The 23501-nt window shown below is 35.6% G+C and overlaps 3 protein-coding genes across 5 annotated transcripts in view; 2 read left to right on the top strand and 1 right to left on the bottom strand.

The window, feature by feature from the left end:
- LOC127871328 (uncharacterized) overlaps positions 1–23501 on the top strand; it is a 290977-nt gene that overhangs the window by 123368 nt on the left and 144108 nt on the right. For 2 of the 3 annotated variants that reach the window (XM_052414135.1, XM_052414136.1), the window contains exon 2: positions 137–1771. In XM_052414135.1, coding sequence (XP_052270095.1) covers positions 137–1547 — 1411 coding nt within the window. In that variant the 3' untranslated portion in view covers positions 1548–1771. The remainder of the gene's footprint in view (positions 1–136; positions 1772–23501) is intronic. The other variant, XM_052414137.1, reaches the window with a different exon arrangement.
- LOC127871331 (uncharacterized) overlaps positions 1–23501 on the top strand; it is a 205646-nt gene that overhangs the window by 135405 nt on the left and 46740 nt on the right. The window lies entirely within an intron of this gene.
- Positions 10011–23501, bottom strand: part of LOC127872573 (uncharacterized) — a 213304-nt gene continuing 199813 nt past the window's right edge. The window contains exons 11-12 of the mRNA XM_052415899.1: positions 14450–14530; positions 10011–13356 (exon numbers count right to left, since the gene is read on the bottom strand). Coding sequence (XP_052271859.1) covers positions 13190–13356; positions 14450–14530 — 248 coding nt within the window. The 3' untranslated portion in view covers positions 10011–13189. The remainder of the gene's footprint in view (positions 13357–14449; positions 14531–23501) is intronic.

The raw sequence follows: 23501 nt of genomic DNA, 5'->3' as shown, positions 1-23501 counted from the left end.
TGAACACGTTACGTGCACAATCTTTAGACATTAATTTGCAAAGGACTAGGGTATCAATATGTGCACAAGACGCGTTGTCTACTGGTTGTCAGAAATCTGGACCTATTTCCTTGCCTGCATGTGATGATCCTGGTACCTCTACACTTACACGAAAATATTGGGTAGAATTCAGTTCGTCTTCATGTTGTGTGGTGTTGGATTTGTCATGGTGTCACAACCTGGAATGGATGGCTATCAGGTGTAATGCAACAGTGCAACCGAGTGCACTGGTGGGTCTTAACAGGTTGAAAGATCTGCGGTTAGTTCAAGGTTGTAAATGTAGAGCGCTTGACTTGTCACATCATGAACACCTAGAATCAATTACTCTTTGCGATGGAGTTACTTTATTACCACTATCTGTTAATAATTATAAAAGTCTTAAATGTATTGAAATATATACAACTTATGGCGGACTGAATTTGTCGCTGTTTGAAAATTTACGTTCGATAACAATCGGCAAAAAGGTGAAATTGTTACCAAAACGACCTCTCATTCATAACAAACAAAAAATAACTCGGATTGGCTTATGCGGATTTGATTTAAACAGTGTTGACAATGAAGCCAATCATACATGGTGTCTATTAAACGGTGAAGATTCAGTACAGTGTGCAGACTATACTCCAGTACTGCTCAATATAGCATACATTGACTTGCGTGAAGTCACAGTTTCCTCAAACTGGCTACGCAGTCTGCTCAGAACGCTGCTGACATTTGATCATAACGTGAATTGTTGGCTGTGGGACTGTATTATAACTTCAATCGATCATGAGGTAAAGGGTAGGCTGCCAGGCAGTCACATAGGATCATCTGCAGAGAATGCAGGCCGCATTCCATTTGAACGTAAAATCTTACAAACAATAGAAACGGATTTAAACAAAACATGTGCAATCAAAGTGAGCAACTTAATCTGGCAAAACTGTCTATGGGAGACTCTGCATGGTCTGGATGTCAAGAATCTGAGTTTAGAGTATCCACCTTTTATTCATTCGTTTCCATCCTGGAATCGTGAAACTCAAATGTCACAGTCACTAGAATCCCTCTACCAGCTAGAAACGCTGACAGTTAATTTACCTGAATATATCGACCTGCAGCTTCCCCCGTCATTGAAGCATTTGATAGGCTCTTTTAATTCATTGCTTCCTTCACAACTCCGCGACCTTGTGAACAAACTGTTGACATGGACTCAATCAGTTGAGTGTAGATTGGAATTCGTTTGTATTGATAAAAGAGATAAGTTTTTGTCCCAGAAGATTCCACCAGAGGAATATATGTCCATCAAACAGAATCTCGAAGCACTAGAGAATGTTAAAGTGAAACGATTTCGAATATATGAATTTGCACTTAGCACTAAGACCTGGTCTGTACGTGACAGTGTTGGAGTTGATGATGATGATGATGTTGATGGGGGCAAAGCTCATTTAGAATATCATGAATTAATTGACGGCCTTGGTCGCATATCAATGCGAATTCAGATTAACTGTGTTAAAAATCCAGACTTGACCAAATGAAGTAATACATGCGACTACAAGACTATGTACGATGGATCATCCGGAAATATGAAAACTTCATCATTTATGCTCAGTAATTTATTTAATACAAAAACTAATGAACATACATGTAAGTGTAAATACCTTAAATTAACGAAAAGTTTTACTCCTTTTCCATTTATCATCTAGAGGTGACAGACGATTAAAATAAGTCACCACGGGCAATCCGGAGCACGTCAATTAAGGTTCAGTGATGTTTTCGTCGCTTGTTTTGTAAGCACTTTTAGGCGTGCATTTCATGTTCTCTTTTTATTATGGAGATTTTAATCCCCCGTCAAAAGGATAGAATTGGCGTCTGTCTGTCAGTGATGTTATTTATGATGTAGTTCTCCTATAACAATTTGTAATTTCAAGAAGATATTAGAAGTATTTGTTATTATTTTTTTCATACTTTTTATAACGGAAATATATGGCATGCTCCGTTTAGCCACTGCCATGGTAATGAAATCGTGTTGATGAGTCGCATTACATTTATATTCCACAATCTTTTTAATTAAACATATTCTAAAAAGATTTTGATATAATCTTTATTCAATAAAATATATTCACAACGAAAACATATAAACAGTATATTTATTTCTGGATCATCCCTCTTTCATGTGTATGATATATATCCCGAACATTGTTTTATTATGTGTAAATAATTGCATTCATATTATGAATAAACAACAAAATTAAGTGTATATTGAATGCGACTTCAAATCAACCATGTTAGAAATACAGCCATGAGTAAGTAAAGTAATACATGCGACTACATGACCCCATTATAATGTTAACACGTTTGTTATACATTTCTAGAACAGCGTTATGTATGTACAAAATTAATTTGTAGAGGACTGTCACTATAAGACTATCTGTATATTGTATTGCTCATTATAATCTGATTGTTTTTTCATTTCATTCATACCATGTTTCAGATATTTTCATCATTCTATATGAAAGATAAAGATTCTAGAAACAGTTGTCAATACTCATTTAATTTGCATGCATGCTTGAATAATTACAAATATTGTCAGTTGTATTTAATTCTTGCGGCGAGGAAAAGACTTAACATTCCTCAATTAATACCATATGTCTCTTTGGTAATTTAATGCCATTTCTTATTGTTGTAATTCTAATCTATATCATAATATGATGCAAATGTAATGATTTCTGCTTAATTGTTTTGAATGTTGTTATTATTTCTGACGATGGTGAATATGATGATTTTGATGATAATGTGAAGATGAGAATTATAATAATTGTAAATGATGATGACGAATGTGCAAATGATATGACAAAAATAACGAATAAGATGACAGCGATGAAGTTGCTGTTGTTGCAGGTGATGCTGACAACGACAATTATGATGATGAGATTGTGGTGGTGGTGATGATGATGATGGTGGTGTTGAAGGTGATGGTGATGAGGGGAAACACTCTTTTTCTTCACAAAATTTCAATTTTAAAGATAGATTTAGATTCTGTTGCATAATAACTTGTATTCCAATCCAGTTCTGGTTTATGCAAGTAAATAAATATGTCTAATAAGCTTCATTTTTAATCCGAATGTTGCTGATTTATGCACTTGCGGAGTGTATTCCACGTGAAAAAAAAATCTTTAACATTGAGCACAAACGAAAGAGTGCCATCATCGTTTACATGTTTTACTTATATACTGGTATCTTTAAATGTCATTTTTATACGCCCGTTTTTTTCAAAACGGGACGTATTATAGTTTCACCCTTGGCGGGCCGGCGGCGGCGGCGTCCGCAGCAGTGTCCGCTCTCTAATTCAAATAGTTCCCATCCGATCTTCACCAAACTTGGTCACTAGTTGTAACTTGACAATATCTAGGTCAAGTTTTAATATGGGTCATGTCGGTTTAAAAACTAGGTCACAAGGTCACTTAGAGCATTTCAAGCATTAAGCATTTAAACGGGCGTATCGTGTGACAATTTGGCACTCTTTGTTGACGATGCTGCTTCAGCAGCTCGTCTAAGTAATACCATGAAAACAAATTTCACAATGGCGACCTACCTAAAAGACCAAGCCAATTGAGTAAGCTAAATTTTCTCAATCGGCATACCTCGGATTGAGTTAGCTAAATTTCCTTAATCGGCATACCTTGCTGATTATCATTGAAATCTGGGAAACAACAACAACAATTGGCAAATGCCGAAGATAATGTTTAAATTATTAGGAAGCTCGATAATAACAGTGGAATTCGATGTTAATTGTGCAAAGTAGAGAACTTTACTTGTATGTGGTACCGTTTGATAGTGCAATAGTGCCATTTTCAACATTGTTCGAAGTCATTGAACTGGAAGTGGAGCTGAATAGGTCAAATTCCCCATGCATGGGTACTACTTCCCCGTACCCCGGGTACTTTGAAGTATACTTCACCGTACACCGATTTTCAAATGATACTTTTAGGTACCCCGGTATCCTTACAGGTATCTTTCCTAATAAAAAAATCGTACCCAAATTTTTTTTCGTACCCAAAATTTTTCGTACCCATTTTTTTTTCGTATCCATATTTTTTTCGTACCCAATTATTTTTTAGTTACACATTTTTTTTCGTACCCAAATTTTTGTGGCATAATTTTAAAGACCGAGCCAGTCCGATTGAGTTGGCTAAATTTTCTCAATCGGCATACCTCGCTGCTTTCAGGTAAATAAATCTAATTGAAGGAGAGTGCAGTGTCCAAGAACGAAAACTATTGCACCACAACCATTAAACTCTTGATTAAACCTTAACATACTTTATCGGGTTCGATGAATGACTAATTGCCAAAACTCTGAATGGCTCCTTTGCAGAAATATGCCTCTGGTTCTTAATAAAGTTTTACAAAGAACTGTGGATTGTCTAAACGTCCATGTACACTGCAGCTTTGCCAAATATTTAATTAAGGATGCGGATAAATGACGAACAATAAAAATTATACAATTGTAGTGATGTAGATAAACTTAAATTGATGCTTTTATATCCATACTCTTCAAAAGCATCGTCACGACACCAGTACTGTCAGTACTTTGATTATATGCTGATTGCGTTACACATATTGTTTTTGATTACAATTTATACTCTTTTTCTTTGATTTCTCAGTAAGTTAAATGTGAAGTTAAAAAAAGGTTTTAATAAATAAATCTTGTAATAAAGTTCAAGAAGTTGTTTATTTAAATGTCTGTTTTAAGGTTTTGCCACTGTGTTATGCACTGCCGCTCAGTTGAGAGTCTCGTGTAAAAGGTGTGAAGGATCTAATACACTTCGGTTCAGTTTTAAGTCTCTGTGAAAGACAAGTTGGTAGGCTAAGGTCAAGAGCGAATTCGAACCTAAATAGAACTCCAATATAATTCTGGATAATTATTCAAATTTTCTGATTATTTCAATCTTTCATATTCGTTGCATGCATCAACCAAAACTTACCAAGGTGGAGATACTGGTTCCAACAAAGAACCTTGTTTGATTAAAAACATTACACATGACAATTTCATTTTTGGTTAAGAATGCCTGCTCTAAAAAAAGTTCATGGAATTTTAAAAAGACTACAAACGCACATGATTTTGCAGAAAAGCAAATGTTATGCTGATTTGCATTGTATGATCCAAATATGCAGTTGATATGACACAAACAAACACAAACATTCATGGTTGCTAATGAGACCCTGTTTCTATGCCCAGTTGCTGTGGGGACGACCCATGATCTGGCATTCACCAATCATCATTTCCCCAGCCGGACCCCTCAGTTTCCTGAAATAACTTAGAATAAAAAGTATGTGGAAGCTCTAGGCATTAACAGAAATCTACAACAAAGTCCAATGTCAAATAAGACAAGCATAAGGTATTTTAACTTTATAACTGCAAACTAGCTCCTATTTCAGTATTGTTTAATAGCAAAAATGCACAGCACAACTTTGCGATTTCAATTGATGTTTTAAATTTCATCATTTTTCTAAGTTCATTTCTGAGACGGAATTTGATGAAATAAATATAACATAAACCTCTAGACAAGGCTGAGCCCTATAAAATAAACTTTTGTCGGTCTCTAAGAAAACCGGTCTCAATGCATTTGTGTAAAATATCGTCCCAGATAAGCTTTTTCAGACTGCACAGGCTAATCTGGGATATAATTTAGGCCTAAACTGGATTTAAATTTAGATGAGGCTTTCTTTTAAACAACAAGTTGTGTTTGTGAAACACTATGTCCCCTTTTGAGCGATTTTGATTCATATATTTGACCTTGAAGGATGACCTTGACCGTTCACCACTCAAAATGTGCAGCTCCATGAGATACACGATTTACCGAGATACACATGCATGCCAAATATGAAGTTGATATTTTCAATAATGCAAAAGTTATGGCACATGTTAAAGTTGATGCAAACCAACAATCAGAAAGGGCAAAAATAATATGTCACCCAGTATAGACTGGGGGACATAAAAATTCCATAAAAGCAGAAAGTGCTGTACCAGATCAGCCTGTGTAAACTGCAAAGGCTCATCTGGCACAATCCTTTAGGCACATGCATTTAGACCGGTTTTCCCAGCGACCGGCTCAATTATCTTTGATCTAAAAACCAGATGATACAAAAATACAAACCTCCAAGTTTGCTGCTGCGACTCCAATTAAGGATGGTTTCAAGAATTTTCACCTTCACTTACTGTGTCCATTCCTTTACTCACAAGAGATGCGCTCGCTGTACCACTGAGCCACATCCCAATATTTGTGATATTTTGCACGTTGATCTCGACATCGCGACTCTGTTTTGTATATTAGAAACGATATTTTTTTAAGTAAAAGTCTTAAAATTAATGTTATATACAACTGACCATTTGAAATAAGGCGATTAAGGTCCATAAATTGTTCGACGCGGAACCTAGAGTTGCTTACATACATTTTGATTGACATTTACTTAGCATTTACCATATAATGGGTTCAAACCTAATCGATTCCGCCGAGAGCAAGCGTTTTCTGATACGACGAATATTCAACAAAAAATATCTTTAAAAAAAGATATACTCCCTTCATTTTAATTTGATTTTGTTGTGGACAATGATCGTTAATAAAATCAAAGAGAACTTATCGGCCGATAGACCTAATACACTGGTATATGGCGTTTACGTCGCATTTTGCAATTCATATCTTGATTTTAATTTGAAATTGCAGCTATGATTTAAATTCGTCTTAATTTTCGTGCGTCTAGTCATTTAATTGGGCTGCATTGCTGGGACACACTCCGGGTCCTCACAGAATTCATTCTCAGGCGCGGAAGGACCTCATGAAATTCGAAACACACGCACATATATTACCTTGCTATTAGGTACATAATACTGCGAAGCGATGCAGTGTTGACCGTGGATTTTGATTAGAATACGAGGCTGCTTGCTTTTTTAAGCTGGTTTACACATATAAAGAGCTACAAGAATATCAATGCACCAACTGCAATTCTACAATTGATGACAACAATCCGTGATGTATTACATTAATCATATATATGTTTTAAATTTTATAATGAAGGAAATAGCAAACGCAAGTTGAACATTTTTTCTTTTTTATTACAATATCCTTTCAAACACAGTTTAACTAGCATCTATCAACAGTACATACATGTCAGTCGGTATTTCATAGGACACAGTCCAACTAAATCGTGTAAAAATTTACTATGTTTCAATATGCTAACATTGAACGAAGTTTGTTGACAGGAATTTAACATATCTAAACTTTGTAACAACACTACAAAGCGAAATATGACTCCTGAATCGTCCAATATGAAGAACCATAGATACCTTTTTATCCACTTAAAATACAATTTTGTACATAGCTATAATGAAAACCCAATTGTACATATTATATACGTTTATGTATTTTGTGTTAATGTTGTGAAAACTCGTTTCAATAAAAATAACATTCCAAACTTTAAATATTAAATGATAATTTTAGTGATCATATTGCAAACTAATATAACTTGCAACTTTGAAATTAAAGTCAGTGCTGTGTTAGACAATACATAATAAATTATAGCATAAACTATAATAATTCTTGAGATCAATTGAACTTAATGTATACAGAGCTAACATATGCATGATTAATATTAAAATTAGATGGATATAACGTATATTATTAAACTGAAGATATTAATCAATACTACACATTTAACCTACATGAGTGTGTTTTTAATAATAATAGAGTTATCATTTATATAATTTATAAAATCATATTTCTGAAAACATGTAGACATTTTGGACCATACAATTAAAATAGTTCATTCATTGATGTAAAAATTAATGTTTTGTGATACCATAGTTAAGAAAGTGAAAATAACTTTAATCAAGCTGAGATATCAATTTATTTTAAAACAAAATATTGTTTATTAATTAACAAATAATTAGTATAAGCAAAGCTTTCTGCTTTAATTGGAGAGACAAATGTACTGCTTTAAAATTATAAGCTACCTATGCTAGCTAAACGTGCACCTCATTTGAAACCATAATTAATATTTACAACAAATGAATTGTATATTATACCAACTTGTATGTAAATACCATTTAGAAAATTAACATTGCTACGTTTGTAAATCATTTTAATACTTTTTAATAACCTGAAAAAAGTATGTATTTATTCAACAAATATCATTTCTGAAAAGAAATATTTTTTTCTTAAACAAAATCATACTTTTTTCTCAAAAGAATGTTTTTATTTTTCTCAAAACAAAACATGCTTTTTCTAATAATAATACATACATACAAGTTGATGGGATAACCAAAAACAATGAATGATGGAAACCAAGTATATACTTTTTCTGACACGGGGGGAAGGAAATATAAAGAACATGAGATTTCTTAAATTCTCCAAAGAGGTCTCCCTTTCTGGCTTGATTGTGTTGTAGTAGGGGAGACCACTGTGGAAAGTTTGACTACTTTTTAAGATGGAGTTACTGTTCCTTAATGTTAATCACCACAACCCCGAACAATTCTATTATTATGTACAGCTGACCAAAAAACCCATATTTTACTTCAAACTATACCAATTCAGAATCCTCGTAATGAGTGATATTCTTTGCGAATATATGAATCTATGAAGTCGAGGTTGCAGCTGTTAACATGACAAAACTATGCAGATTCACTCCAAGTGTGTGCATGATCCTCAAAGACACAGTCCAAAATGGTGAAATTACTTCACAATATTTCATACAATATATAGTGGATATTGTCATTAACACACTAAAAAAGCAACACATTTTTTGTTGTTGTATGCTATTAAGTATTTTTTTATGCATTAAAGAATTTAAGCAATTTCAGTGAAGGAAGGCTTTATTTCCTCATATTATTTCTATTTCAATTTGACGCAACGTGGAATAAAACACGCCACAACTCAATATTGACTTCCCTTTGACTTCATTAACTATGTTAGATTTAATATCCATGTATGTTATTTCGCGTTACCCATACTGTAAATTTACATATTGTTTCAAATGAGGAAAATAACTAACACTGACACACCACAATTACACAAGACAAACATATAATATTTCATGCTCCACATTGTGGAGTGGTCATTGCATTTTCAAAACACCATTTTATACATTGCGAGTGGGTGGCGGAGAAGTATGACAAACATTGGCCCTTAGGAATTACCCCTTTCTCCTTCCCTTTTCATTGAAAGCTTAGACTTCTAAATTATGCCTTTGGATATTGTAAGAACCCTGTTTCCATTTAGTAATTTGCTTTTTGATTGACCATGGGACATATTAGATTAGCAAAGCAGTGTACTTGTTTTGTAATATCAACTGTTATCCAGTGCTAATTAAATATTCCCAGACTTAGATATGCATATTAAGGCATGTGTAGTCCCGTGGACAGTTAAATTTAATTAAAGACCTTTCTTAGATTCAACTTATAAAGGCTACATTTCTAACCCTAAAATACTGATAAGAAGCAAACAGCAAAAAACCTGAACAGGCTGCAAGTTACTCGCAGGCTGTTCTGGTTTTATGCTGTTTGCACTTTGCTTCTGAGAGGGAAAGGGTTAAGTATTACATAATTTTTATAGATTTTGACAAGGCTTTACTTGCATTCTGCAAAAAAAAAGAAAATACATACTCTAACAAAAAATAAAATTGTTCACTGTTTGAAAAGGTCACAGTCAGATTAAGTTTTGCTGAATTAAACAAATTTAGCAAGTTGGTTAATAAGAAAATCCTTTTTATAAACAATCACAAGTGTTAAGACAAAACAATTTTTATGTATAACAGTTCTCCACATTTAAACATTTGATTGTTTATACATGAGCAAATAAGCCAATGTTGTACACACTAAATGGATTAGGTGATGGAGTAGATTTTCCTGGACGTGTAAGGAAAATGTGAGGGGTCTTTTCAATCATATTAGTGTTAACTTACATGGCTAATAACAAAAACAGGAACAGTATTTATCATACCTCAGGTTTATAACATAACATAAATACATTTAAAAAATCTCAAAATTAAACGATTGTATGTAACACAAATGTTTATGATTTATTTTGTAGACCAATATATGTAATGAAAGTCATATGTACATAATGTGACAGACAAACTGCTCAAAGTGTTAACATGTATAAATATGATTGTTAGATGACAAAATGTTGAATAAACAAATCATATCACAAATATATAGAATTGTCTGTGTAACAAATTCAGTTGGTTTATGTTTAAAATGAATATTAATGAAAAACCTTATAATAATAATTTGTTTGTACATCAACAAAAGTACTTTAAACATTATAATAATAATTTGTTTGTACATCAACAAAAGTACTTTAAATATGAATATGAATACATGTTGTGAAGTTAAAAACTTTAGATAGTTCTTTTTTTATAAGATACGAGTCTATTATGTAAATAATACATTTCTCGATTTAATGTTTTATAAATACTTTTGATTTCTGGGTACATTTATTAAATGTTGTTTTCACATTAGGGCCAATTATGTGCGATTCCATTTTGATGACTAAATCCCTTCCATCAAAAGTTGGGTTAACATTTGAATGACACCATATTATATGCATACAAATAACAAATGTTTAAAAACATAACAGTTTCTATCGACATCAACAATGCTGCATGAAACAAAACATATACAACAAATAATAATGATTTCTACATATCTGGGTGTTCAGTTTAGCACTATTTCACATACATATGTGTGCTGGGAGAATTTTTTTTAGAAAAGCACAAAAAGCATCCAAGCACATTTCAAAAACAGACTTCAATTAAACATATCTGAGTAAGATATCAGCGACCTGTTTACAATACAGTGTTTGATGATGTTATAGTAATTAAATAATGTTAGTTGTATTAAAGAAAATAGTAAGTATAATATTTTTTCACTTCATATACCAAAAATTCATAAGGTATTCAAAATGTGACCCCACTATCAGTACAATTTGTTAAAGTCAATCTGTAGCAGCTACCCAATTTGTAAAAAAATAACAAATATACTCAATAACAAATACAAAATAATAAGTCAATAAATCCAGTCAGTCCATTTTTATATAAAACCACAATAACATATTCAACACTTTATCAATTAAGAAAGAAGCACTCTATCACATATTGTAAAATTATCACACATTATCACATTGAAAGCTTCACGTATCACAATATTTCTAGCAAATAAGCTCATAACTAACGAGTTAAACTAACTAACAAGGACGTTTCAATATACCGGTATATAATATGTACATAAACTTGCAATGTTACAATGAACACTGGACATGGAACAAATGACCTCAATCAAATAACCAATAAAATATTGACATGATATGCAAAAATTGTAAAAAGTATTTTTAATTTGTTATTAAATTTGAATTGGTTTGCTACTTAAGGAATAGTTCTCTATTTGTTAACAAAAATCCATGTTGGACGGCAAACCACATGTAACATTGCAATTTAAAATCAGCAGCACTTTGCCACCATAACAAATATACTAACAGACAACATAACAATAACATATTCAATACAAAAGCCTCAATGATTCTTCATATCCAGTTTTCTTCAATCACATAACAAATTCTTATTAAAAACCAAACAAAATCATACACATAACCAACTCACTAAAATATAGAGAATTTATGTTTCATTATTTAACTTACAAAATCCATTAAAAGTTATATTTTATAAATGTTATAATATTTATATATAATAATTGAAAATGGAAAATAAAGTAGATAGAATAAAATAATTTGTTGTTCTTGCCAAGACAAAACCAGTCTAAATGTAAATATGAAAAAATATGCGCTACACAAAATTAATGTATTAAAAAAACATCACCATGCATTATCACAGTCTGATCAAATGGAATGTTACATTTATTTTGGAATGTATTTTGAATGACTTAAGAAATATGCAACTGAATAAAATGCAGAGAGATGTTAACAGTAATCATATGTCACAATGAAATGTTAACTATTTTTAACCCTCTCCCACTTTGATAATTTATTATTATGTATTTTGATGAATATGTAGTTCCTTAGAAAGTCAAATTTAATTAAATACCTTTCTTACTAGATTAAAGTTTTAAAGGCCCCTTTTCCAACCATTAGATACTGATTAGCAGCAAACAGCATTAAATCTGAACAGACTGCGAGTTTCTGGTTTTATGCTGTTTGCACATAGCCTTTTTCACTTTGCTTCTGAGGGTGAAGAGGGTTAAAGAGCATGCTAAGCTAATCTCTGGGTATGAACGCAATAAAAATGAAATAATATGATAAATAAATCACACAGACACTTTTACATCTGAAACATTTATCCACAATTTATAGATATTTCCTTAAACATATCTTAACACATATTTTGAAAACTGTAAACATGACATTTCGCTAAAAAAAATAGAGGCCTGAAAATATGTTGTGCTAAAGATTGTGTCTTGTGGTTTAATTTAATTTATCCCCTTCCTACTTCAATATTCAACTATTGATTTACAATTCTGTCCCTTCATATAAAAATTTGGAAATATGTAAAATGTTTTTTGGATTTACATATTTCAAGATAATTTATTGAAAACTTATTTTTTTAACTATTCTTATTTAATATATTTACTTATTGGTCTGATGTTATCATTTAAAATGTCCCTTATTAAAAAATATTTTAAAGTTAAAAGTAAATCCCCTCAATACTTCATTTACGCCCTTTTCAATCTAAATTTTATCAACCAAACACTAGATTCAAAAATTAGTTTGAAAACACACCTTTGATCAAAAGTGATCAATTTTCTTCACTTTACCAGAATTGGACAGCTATGATAGAACTTTCTACAACCTGCTGTTTTCTGTGTGTTACTCTCGATCTTCTAATGAAAATAAATTAAATAATGTCCAATCAGAGGTGTAACATTTTAACTTTCCTTGAAACAAATGGTGTTGGCATAGATATTATACTGTCATACTACATTATTTCTCGTATATATCACTCTGAACCAATAAAAATCACAAGTATTTTTTTAATCAGAAAGATAACATTTTTATCTTGCCCCAAATTGAGCAATACTGGTATTGATATAAAATTGTCCAATCAGATGATTTCTTTTTTTTTAAATCTCCACCAATGAAAATCAAATTTTGCCCAATCAGATAGACAACATTTTCTAGCTTTCCCGGAAGTGTACAGTGTCAAAGATCTGATTGACTTCCTGTATCTGGACGTTGATTCTCGTCTGCTTCATGAGTTCTTGGTGCCACATTCCAAGATGGCGGATCTCCGGGACAAGGGCGAATAACTCTGACAGCCGCGATTTTACATTCAAGACCTTGGCTGAAAGCAAAAAAATAAAAAAAAATTGGAAAAGATTAAAAAAAAACAAGTGATGTGTTCGTCAGAAACACAAAGCCCCCTATTGCACTGCTTGGAATTAATTTTTTTGTTGACCTTTGACCTTGAAGGATGACCTTGACCTTGAACTTCCACCACTAAAATGTGCAGCTTCATGAGAACGCCGCTTTGAATTTTTGTTTTTGACCTTTGACCTGGAAGGATGACCTTGACCTTAAAGGATGACCTTGACCTTGAACTTCCACCACTCAAAATGTGCAGCTTCATGATAACACCGCTTTGAAATTATTTTTTTTTTACCTTTGACCTTGAAGGATGACCTTGACCTTGAAGGATAACCTTGACCTTAAACTTTCACCACTCAAAATGTGCAACTTCATGAGATACACGTGCATGCCAAATATCAAGTTGCTATCTTCAATATTGAAAAAGTTATGGCCAATGTTAAAGTTTTCAGACGGACAGACGCCATATATTTGACATTTGACCTTGAAGGATGACCTTCACCTTCACCTTTCACCACTCAAAATGTTCAGCTCCATGAGATACACATGCATGCCAAATATCAAGTTGCTATCTTCAATAGTGAAAAAGTTATGGCCAATGTTAAAGTGTTTTTTTGGACGGACGGACAGACTGACATACACACATACTGACATACTGACTGACGGACAGTTCAACTGCTATATGCGACCCTACCGGGAGCATAAAAATAAGCATAAAAGTTGAAGATTATAAAAATTTACAATAAAAAAAGAACTCTAATTTGAGAAAGGGATACACCTGTTGAGTACACTCTGAGTATTTAATTTTCAATGAGAACTTTCCGTCACTGTATAGCAAATTGTACATCAATACTGAATATTCCATATAAGAATGGAAGGCTACTTTCTTCAGGGACTTAACTACACCAAGACCTCAATATTAAATAATTTTAATTGTATAGACAATGAAATTAAAAAAAATCAATCAAATCCAAAGTTAAAATTCACAAAATGATTCAGATTTAATAAAATTAAACAACCCTATGCATCTGGCAAAAACATGAATAAGTTATGTTGACAATTGCACATACTAAGCTCGTAAGACTTCAGAGCTGCGATAAGCTTTCTGCGACCTTCCTCAATGGCCTCTGGGTATGCCAGGTCAGAGAAGTCTGCAATAGAAACACATGATTTATTATACATCTGTATTGTATATGAAAAATGTACTGGGAACAAGAGCTGTCTCCATCAGAAGACATATGCCCCCGGAAAAACGCTTTTTCCAAAACCGAAACGCAGACTTCGAAACCTAAACGCAAAAGTGTGTGATGGACAGACAGACGGACAGTGCGATCACTCTATGCCCACTTTTGGAGGAATAAAAAGTGCCTTAATTCATGGGCTTAAAAGTCCCAGATTCACCTAAAGCAGGCTAATCTGGGACAACACTTTATGCTCATGCATTTAGCCCTGTTTTCCCAGAACGAGGCTCACATTTCATTTATGATTTATCTCATCCATTTATCAATTGCATTCAGGGCAATATATAGTATAAACATTTGCATTCTTGGAGGACAGTAGTGAATCTTGTCAATACAAGGAAGTATAAGACAATCAGCTGAATTACTAAACACAATTTAAATTTTGTGATATAATTTATCAACATTGACTTCATACCATACTTGAGAGCTCACTGAATGTTGAATTTGTCATCATGTTCATTTTCTATTTGAACCGCTCTCTGGAAAAACGGGGCATAATGAGTGTGCATGCATGTGCATAAACTGGCGTCCTAAGTTAGCCTGTGTATTCCACATGGGCTAGTCACCAACGACACATTCAGCTTTTATGGAATTTTTTGTTTAAGTCTCTTCTCAACGAAAATCCAGTCTAGGTGCAAAGTGTTGTCCCTGATCAGCCTGTGCAGACTGCACAGGCTAATCTGGGATGACATTTTACGCACAAACATTGAACCCAGTTTTTACAGAACTTGGCTCATATTCATCAAAAGTTGATCAGCTAAAGTTATAATCAAAATTTAAATGATGTGATTCAATAACTGAATGTTGACACTGTCATAATGTTAATTTTCTTCCAGTACAATAACAAGTCCCAAAAAAACAGTCAAGAATTGGCTTTATTTACATACCTGAGGCCATAAACAACAAGGCTGCCAGCACGGCAACTTCATACACGTCCATATTGGCCGCGTGCACTTTCTTTCCCACCTCCATCAGTTGCTGCCTGAACGGGTAGAAGGGATTCCGGGCTGAGACATTCCAGCTCCAGAAGTGCTGAAAGTTGGTCTCCTCAGGGCCGTACAGCTTGTGGCCCGCCATCAGCAGAGTGGACATGAATGTCACGTTCCTGCAGAGGAACGCCTTGTCCTCTGGGTGTAGGACACTGAAACCTGCAGACGAAAACACATGTATTAAAAACTCCATTTACACTCAAAATCAACAAATATTTTGCAACAAAAAACCCATAAAAAATCAGTGTTCTTCATAGCAATAACAAAAATGTCAACGCCAAATGTGGTATGGTAACATAGATTTAACAAGATAAAAACTCTTGATTTTATTTTTTTCATGAGATCTACATCATGCTTCCAACGCTGCCTGAAGCCATTCTCGCGTTCGGTCCTAACTGTTTGGATATCATTGTGGAAAATTCACATGGAATATATTGTCAAACAAAAAATAAAAACAAGCATTTTTTCGCACTGGGATAATAATACTAAATTCATGTGTGTAAAGCACTTTCTGCCTTAACTGTATTTTTGCTAAGAAGAGCTTTTTTTTTTAATGAAAAATACCACAAAAGCAGAAAGTGTTGTCCCTGATTAGCATGTGCAGACTGCAAAGGGTTTATCAGGGATGACACTTTTTGCACATGATATACTGGTAAGCCTTGTTTCCCAAATGTGTGGCTCATTTATATTAATTTTGAATTTGAGTTATCTCCCTTGAAACATCATTTTAAATGTAATCAAGCACATTAGTTGAATTGATATCCCCTGCCAAATAAAATTGTTATATGGATGGATGAAAATCCCTTGATAAATGGTATAAATCAGTAAGGGTAGGTAATTGATTTTATTGCTGAGATATAATCCATAAACGTTACATCATACCAAAACAACAAAGGTGAATAACTCTTATTTAAGAAGTGTAGGGTTATGGTGCTTGTGCAAGGCGATTCCACTCATTTATATATATACATCCTTATAGTCTTATTTTGAAATCTTGTATCATATCTGAGATATGGCCCTGCCAAAACAAAAAAGGGAAATAACTCTTCGTTTAAGAAAGTGTAGGGATAAGGTTCCTCAGAATGGTACATCTCTTCATTGATATAAATACACTCGTGAAGTTTCATGTTAAAATCTTGTATGGTATGTGAAATATTGAAAAGGTACATAATACAAAAAACAAAGGGCAATAACGCTTATTTAAGAAAGCTTAAGGTTATAGTTCTTGTGCATGTAACTTCTCTTCATTGATATGTATACACCTATGAAGTAACATGTTGATATCTTACAGAGTTAGTGAGATATAGACCTCAAAAGTTTGTGACATACGGACGACTGACGGACGGACAACGCCAATTCTATATCCCTCTGCCTTTAGCGGAGGATAAATTTAAGAAAAAGACATTTACAATTGTTCATTAATTTTCAGCATATGAAATAATAGAATTAAAATGTATAAAGATTTTTCCAATTGTTTTACATTTTAGCAGCACCCTGGGTAATTGGGGATTAATGCATTTAAGTAAAGTGTTGTCCCAGATAAGCCTGGGCAGTCTGCACAGGCTAGGCAGGTTTGACACTTTCTTCTTGTATTGTTTTTTTGTTTGAAGTTTCTTCTTAGCGAAAAAGGCGACTACATTGTACACATGTTAATCTGGGACGACACTTTATAGGCACATGCATGAAATCCCTGGGACGACACTTTATAGACACATGCATGAAATCCCTGGGACGACACTTTATAGGCACATGCATGAAATCCCTGGGACGACACTTTATAGGCACATGCATGAAATCCCTGGGACGACACTTTATAGGCACATGCATGAAATCCCTGGGACGACACTTTATAGGCACATGCATGAAATCCCTGGGACGACACTTTATAGGCACATGCATGAAATCCCTGGGAAGACACTTTATAGGCACATGCATGAAATCCCTGGGACGACACTTTATAGGCACATGCATGAAATCACTGGGACGACACTTTATAGGCACATGCATGAAATCCCTGGGACGACACTTTATAGGCACATGCATGAAATCACTGGGACGACACTTTATAGGCACATGCATGAAATCCCTGGGACGACACTTTATAGGCACATGCATGAAATCCCTGGGACGACTCTTTATAGGCACATGCATGAAATACCTGGGACGACACTTTATAGGCACATGCATGAAATCCCCAGACACTTTATAGGCACATGCATGAAATCCCTGGGACGATACTTTATAGGCACATGCATGATATCCCTAGACACTTTATAGGCACATGCATGAAATCCCTGGGACGACACTTTATAGGCACATGCATGAAATCCCTGGGACGACACTTTATAGGCACATGCATGAAATCCCTGGGACGACACTTTATAGGCACATGCATGAAATCCCTGGGACGACTCTTTATAGGCACATGCATGAAATCCCTGGGACGACACTTTATAGGCACATGCATGAAATCCCTGGGACGACACTTTATAGGCACATGCATGAAATCCCTACGACAACACTTTATAGGCACCTGCATGAAATCCCTGGAACGACACTTTATAGGCACATGCATGAAATCCCTGGGACGACACTTTATAGGCACATGCAGGAAATCCTTGGGACAACACTTTATAGGCACATGCATGAAATCCCTGGGACAACACTTTATAGGCACATGCATGAAATCCCTGGGACGACACTTTATAGGCACATGCATGAAATACCTGGGACGACACTTCATAGGCACATGCATGAAATCCCTTGGACGACACTTTATAGGCACATGCATGAAATCCCTGGGACAACACTTTATAGGCACATGCATGAAATCCCTGGGACGACACTTTATAGGCGCATGCATGAAATCCCTTGGACGACACTTTATAGGGACATGCATGAAATCCCTGGGACGACTCTTTATAGGCACATGCATGAAATCCCTGGGACGACACTTTATAGGCACATGCATGAAATCCCTGGGACGACTCTTTATAGGCACATGCATGAAATCCCTGGGACGACACTTTATAGGCGCATGCATGAAATCCCTTGGACGACACTTTATAGGGACATGCATGAACTCCTGTTTTCCCGGAGAATGGATCAGTTTTGTTATCAGTATTTGTTCATTAAAACATAAAGAGCCTACTTTTCAGTGCTAATTACAAGTATAAAATCAAAGCCTACCTGGTATCTGGGCAGCAAATTTCACGCCTGCAGTAGTGTTTCGGATTATCCTTAATCTTGCTTGCTGGCAACTTCCTGTGTCCTATGAAACAAGAATAAACTTTGGTTTTTAAAACTTGAAATCATCACTCTTAACAAATTAGCAGCTTTAAGCAATGATTGTTTCAACCAAGGTTATTTTCTGCAAGAAGTTTTAATGAACATATCAAGAAAATTAAAATATAGTGAATACAAGTCATTATATTGTCCAAATAAGTAAACAGTGGAAGCTTTAAATATCCAGTTGATAACATTAAGTATACCCTCACACATTGATGTTCAAATCAATAAAAGTAAACCATATATCAACATATTGATGTTTTCTGGAATTGCCAGCAATTTAATGACAGAAGATTTAAAAACATATATCAACCACTAAATAAAAGAATAGCACATCCGTTTAAGCAATCTAACATTTATTTTGAAACACTAAATAACGTGATATTCACTTACAATAACCCATTTATGCCTAGCGTCTAGAAAAAAGGCCTTGGCAAACAGCGTAGACCCAAATGAGACGCCGCATGTTGCAGCGTCTCATCAGGGAATGCGCTGTTTGCTTTGAAGAATTTCTGTAAGAAATATTCTAAATATTGAAATAAATATACAAGACATCCATAATTTTGGAAATAAATTGATCATATTTAGAAAGATGGGAGAGTCCACTAGGCATAAACAGGTTAAACCAACCTGTTGTTGTACATTTCTGTTCTCTGCACATCGGTCTGTCATCTGCTGAAATACTTTGTTCAAGCAAAGACCTATAGATAAAGTTATCTATAGGTCTTTGGTTCAAGTGCTGCAGTAGCATATGTTTGTCGCTGGTCATCGGGAAAGCGTCCTCCACTTCCACGGACGCTCGCCAGTATACTTCTCCGACTGTTGACGCTTTCAAGAGCCTCCCGACGCTTCCATTACCGGACTGCGGCGAGCCACAAAATTCAGAATTGTCGAGAATTTTACGTTTGTACATTCTTCTGCAAGATGTGAACTCGTCGAAGTTACCGCTCCCGCAACCTGAGTCATTGGAGCATGAATGGCTGTCGGACAACACATAGTAGTAAGAGTCACCTTGACTCATTGACGATAGCGTCTTTTTTACGATCTCAGCCTCGACATCATTTCGTCGCAATCCTTGTCCTGGTTCACATAAAGGTCACAAGATGAACCGGAGAGAAAATGGTGATTGATCCGCGAAATGTTCTCCAAACGTCTGAAACTGCTCTCCTGATTTGGGAAGCTGTTGTTGTTGTTGCATTCGGTACCCCTCGCAGATTATCATAATCGGACTCGGGAGAAATACGGGTTGAAAGTAGTCCGCCCACGTGAAACCAGTCTAAGAATGTTACAACAACAAAAACAATAACAACGATGGCGTCAGAATGTTATCTTTGTGTAAATAGCCACAGAGATGTTTAATTAAGTCACGGATAAAAACCGGGAGGACTTAAAAGCGGCGGCCTTAGAATTCTTCCCACTGTATATCAGCGTTATCCAGCGTATATGCGCCAACAGCTGGTCAAAATTTCGTGCATTCAAACGGTATACACATGATTAAAAAAAAATCTGTCCATTACTTGTACACTCTTTAGACGTAATATTATGCTGATCATGTAGTTATCATGGTCATTTGCATTGACGCACCAGGTCAAGATGTAGAAAGATGACCGGCAACAGAAATGACTGGCTATTCGAGCAGTCTTACCAGCTCCTTTTGATAATTTCTCCCCCCCCTAGCTGAAATATTTCACGTTCAGAATAAAGCCGATAGTCTGCCAAAGCAAAAATCATCAAAATACTCTATGGCGGCAATTTATATTTACTACCTCCCCTCACCCAACCTCCCCAAGCACCATTGCTATAAATCAATAACAGTTGATTGAATTTAATTTTAATATGGCGCCAGTCGGTTGATAATATGCAGGGGGGTCCACCAATATAGTGATTTTAGATTAAATACTTTAAAATGAATAGATCTTGTATGTTTTATTGCAGGTAGATGTTGAACCATAATTTGTGTTTACATTTACCATGCGGCATGTCATTTGAGTGTCATTTGAGAACATGCTACGTTGATGCACTAAATACTGATAGCTTGTATTTTTCTGACAGGAGTATTCTTTGGATTTACATATATTAAGTACGCTTTATTTGACCCTTGTCAACTGATCATTGGTTATTATATACGTCATGAACCCCTGGGTTAGTACATTCGAATATCATCCAGTTTACAAATCACAGAAATCCAACAATTACTTTGTGGTTTTCCTTGCCTCGTATGCAAAGAGCTCATTGAACGCTGTAAACTAATATGATACCCATGTTTTATTGATTTTAGAGGGCCAATCTTATGATACAACAGCATTGGTATTACATATATACTTGATTCTTTGTCTTGTCCATGCAGATGTGTGTAGGAAAAGCTGGAAAATGTTAAAAGAGAGCAGTTACTCCACTTAAGGGAACTCCAAAACGTAGACGGATGTCAATAGCTGAAAACCTTATCTGCAGCACAGAAAAGTTAAAGTCTGCCACGAAGACGACACCAAAGAGAATACCGGTTTTTGAAAAATAGATGTCCTGTATAGAAATGCTGAAATTAGGTATGTATGTTTAAGTGATTTAGGTGTCTTAATTTGGACCTTTAATTTACTGATAATCATAATGTTAGGTGTCAGGGATTTTCTCAGGCCTTTTAAGCAAAATTTTTACCCATCACCTTTATTCTACATTTTGTCATACTTATCCGATGTTTGACGGAAATGGCCGAGAATGTGCGATTGGTTGTTGTTGGTGTGTGATGGACTGTGACAAATGTTGGATGGGGTACCAGTCATGTACCAGCTATCCTGGGAATTAATTATTCCCCCTTCCTGATGTGGAATGGTCATTGGTTGGCTGGGCATGGACTGGCCGGTTATGTGACCGTTGTTATAAGCTGGTGAGAACTGGCGCGTAGGCGACCCTATGGAAGCCATGTTCGGCTGCGGACCACAGTTGACATTGACGGAGAGATCAGTGACATGGTAGTTGTTGTCGGGGCTGAATGGGTGCTGACTGTTCATGGTCTCACTGTAGGGTGACCCCTGAGAGGAGCTGGTGTCATATGGGCTGTGAGGGGACGGGGAGTTGTACATGGGGCTATGGTTAGGGGAGAACTGACAGGCCGGTGAGTGCATTGGGCTGCCTTTGGGAACATAGCCAGGGGATCCCGCTGTGGTGCTGTCAGACATATACCCCCCTGGAGAGGGCATCTGCCTGGGCGGGGACTGACAGGGGGAGGCGCGCATGGCGCTGGAGATCTGGCTTGGGGGTAACTGCTGCTGTACCCTGGGTACTGGGGTGGTGGTGGGCGGTTCGTCAGATTGAGCTGAGTCTGAGATACGCTCATCGACTTATTCATTCCAAACTGCCACTGGTCTTGCTGCAGACCCATCTCAGCTTTGCACACGTGTTGGGAGGTCACAGGGAGGTCGTTGTAACCATTACCGTAGCAACGCATTTGCTTCGTCCTGCACCAGACTGATTGTCGTTCTGCAGCATCATCAAGATGTCGTCAATATCCTCTTCAATAAAGTCTGAGGAATGGGTCTGACCTCCGCAGCTCTGACCATGGTTGCTAGACTGCCATGATGTCATCTGACCTTGCCCTTGGTTCTAACTTTCACACCACATGACCTTGTTTTCGTATTCACAGGTGTCTGGGTTCTCCTTTTTGATTTCGTTACAAACTGGAGAGATTTTCAGTGAGTCTTTGGCTGGCTCATCCCCAATTTGGGGAGTTGTTGTTTTTGTGTTGTCTACTTATACAGGGGACTGGTTTCCCATTTTGGGGGATCCAGTCAACGTGGTCATCTCACAACCATAGGCTTTCTTTGGGCGTCCCATCTTGATAGCTAGAAACAAAACCCAAAACATGTTTACACCTGTGTTAGCCAACAAGTCAAGTTTGGTAACCCTTTAGTTTACCACACAGATACGTATTTTGATGCATTTGTAGTCCCTTAGACAGTAAATTTTAATTAAAGGCCTTTCTTACTAGATTCAAGTTTTAAAGGTTTCAGTTCCAACCCTTAGATACTGAAGAGCAGCATAAAACCTTAACAGACTGCGAGTTACTTGCAGGCTGTTCTGGTTTTATGCTGTTTGCACATAGCCATTTTCACTTTGCCTCTTATGGGGGAAAGGGTTAAGCATATTCTGTAAAGAGAGCTACTGATTTAGCTACTGATTTAGCTTGACAAAGACAGCATGGGGGATTGTGTGCATTCCTAGCCATCAGAAGGTCTTGGGCTCAATCCCCCTAGGGAACACTGTGGCATAGTGGGTATGGTGTCTGCCTAGAGCACAGGAAGATCACATGTTTTTTTACATTGTTAGATTTCCCCCAAAGATAGCAAACGCTCATAACTTCTATCAAAGATAGCAAGTAAGTGTTCCATTTAGTCTTAGGCTTTTTATGCAATCAATCTTAAATACAAAGGTTTAAAATAAATCATGTAAAATGCGTTAAATATTGGTGTAAATTGATTAGTATGACAGATGATCGATATCCTAGAAATTGTTATATTATGTCTAAGCGACATTACGAAATCGGAAGAACTAATTGGGTGACATCTGTAAAAAATATTTTGTACCGATATGGATTTGGTTTTGTTTGTATT

This window comes from Dreissena polymorpha, chromosome 3 (genome assembly GCF_020536995.1).
Source record: "Dreissena polymorpha isolate Duluth1 chromosome 3, UMN_Dpol_1.0, whole genome shotgun sequence".
Taxonomy (NCBI): Eukaryota; Metazoa; Mollusca; class Bivalvia; order Myida; family Dreissenidae; genus Dreissena; species Dreissena polymorpha.
This window is presented reverse-complemented; position numbering and strand designations above follow the sequence as displayed.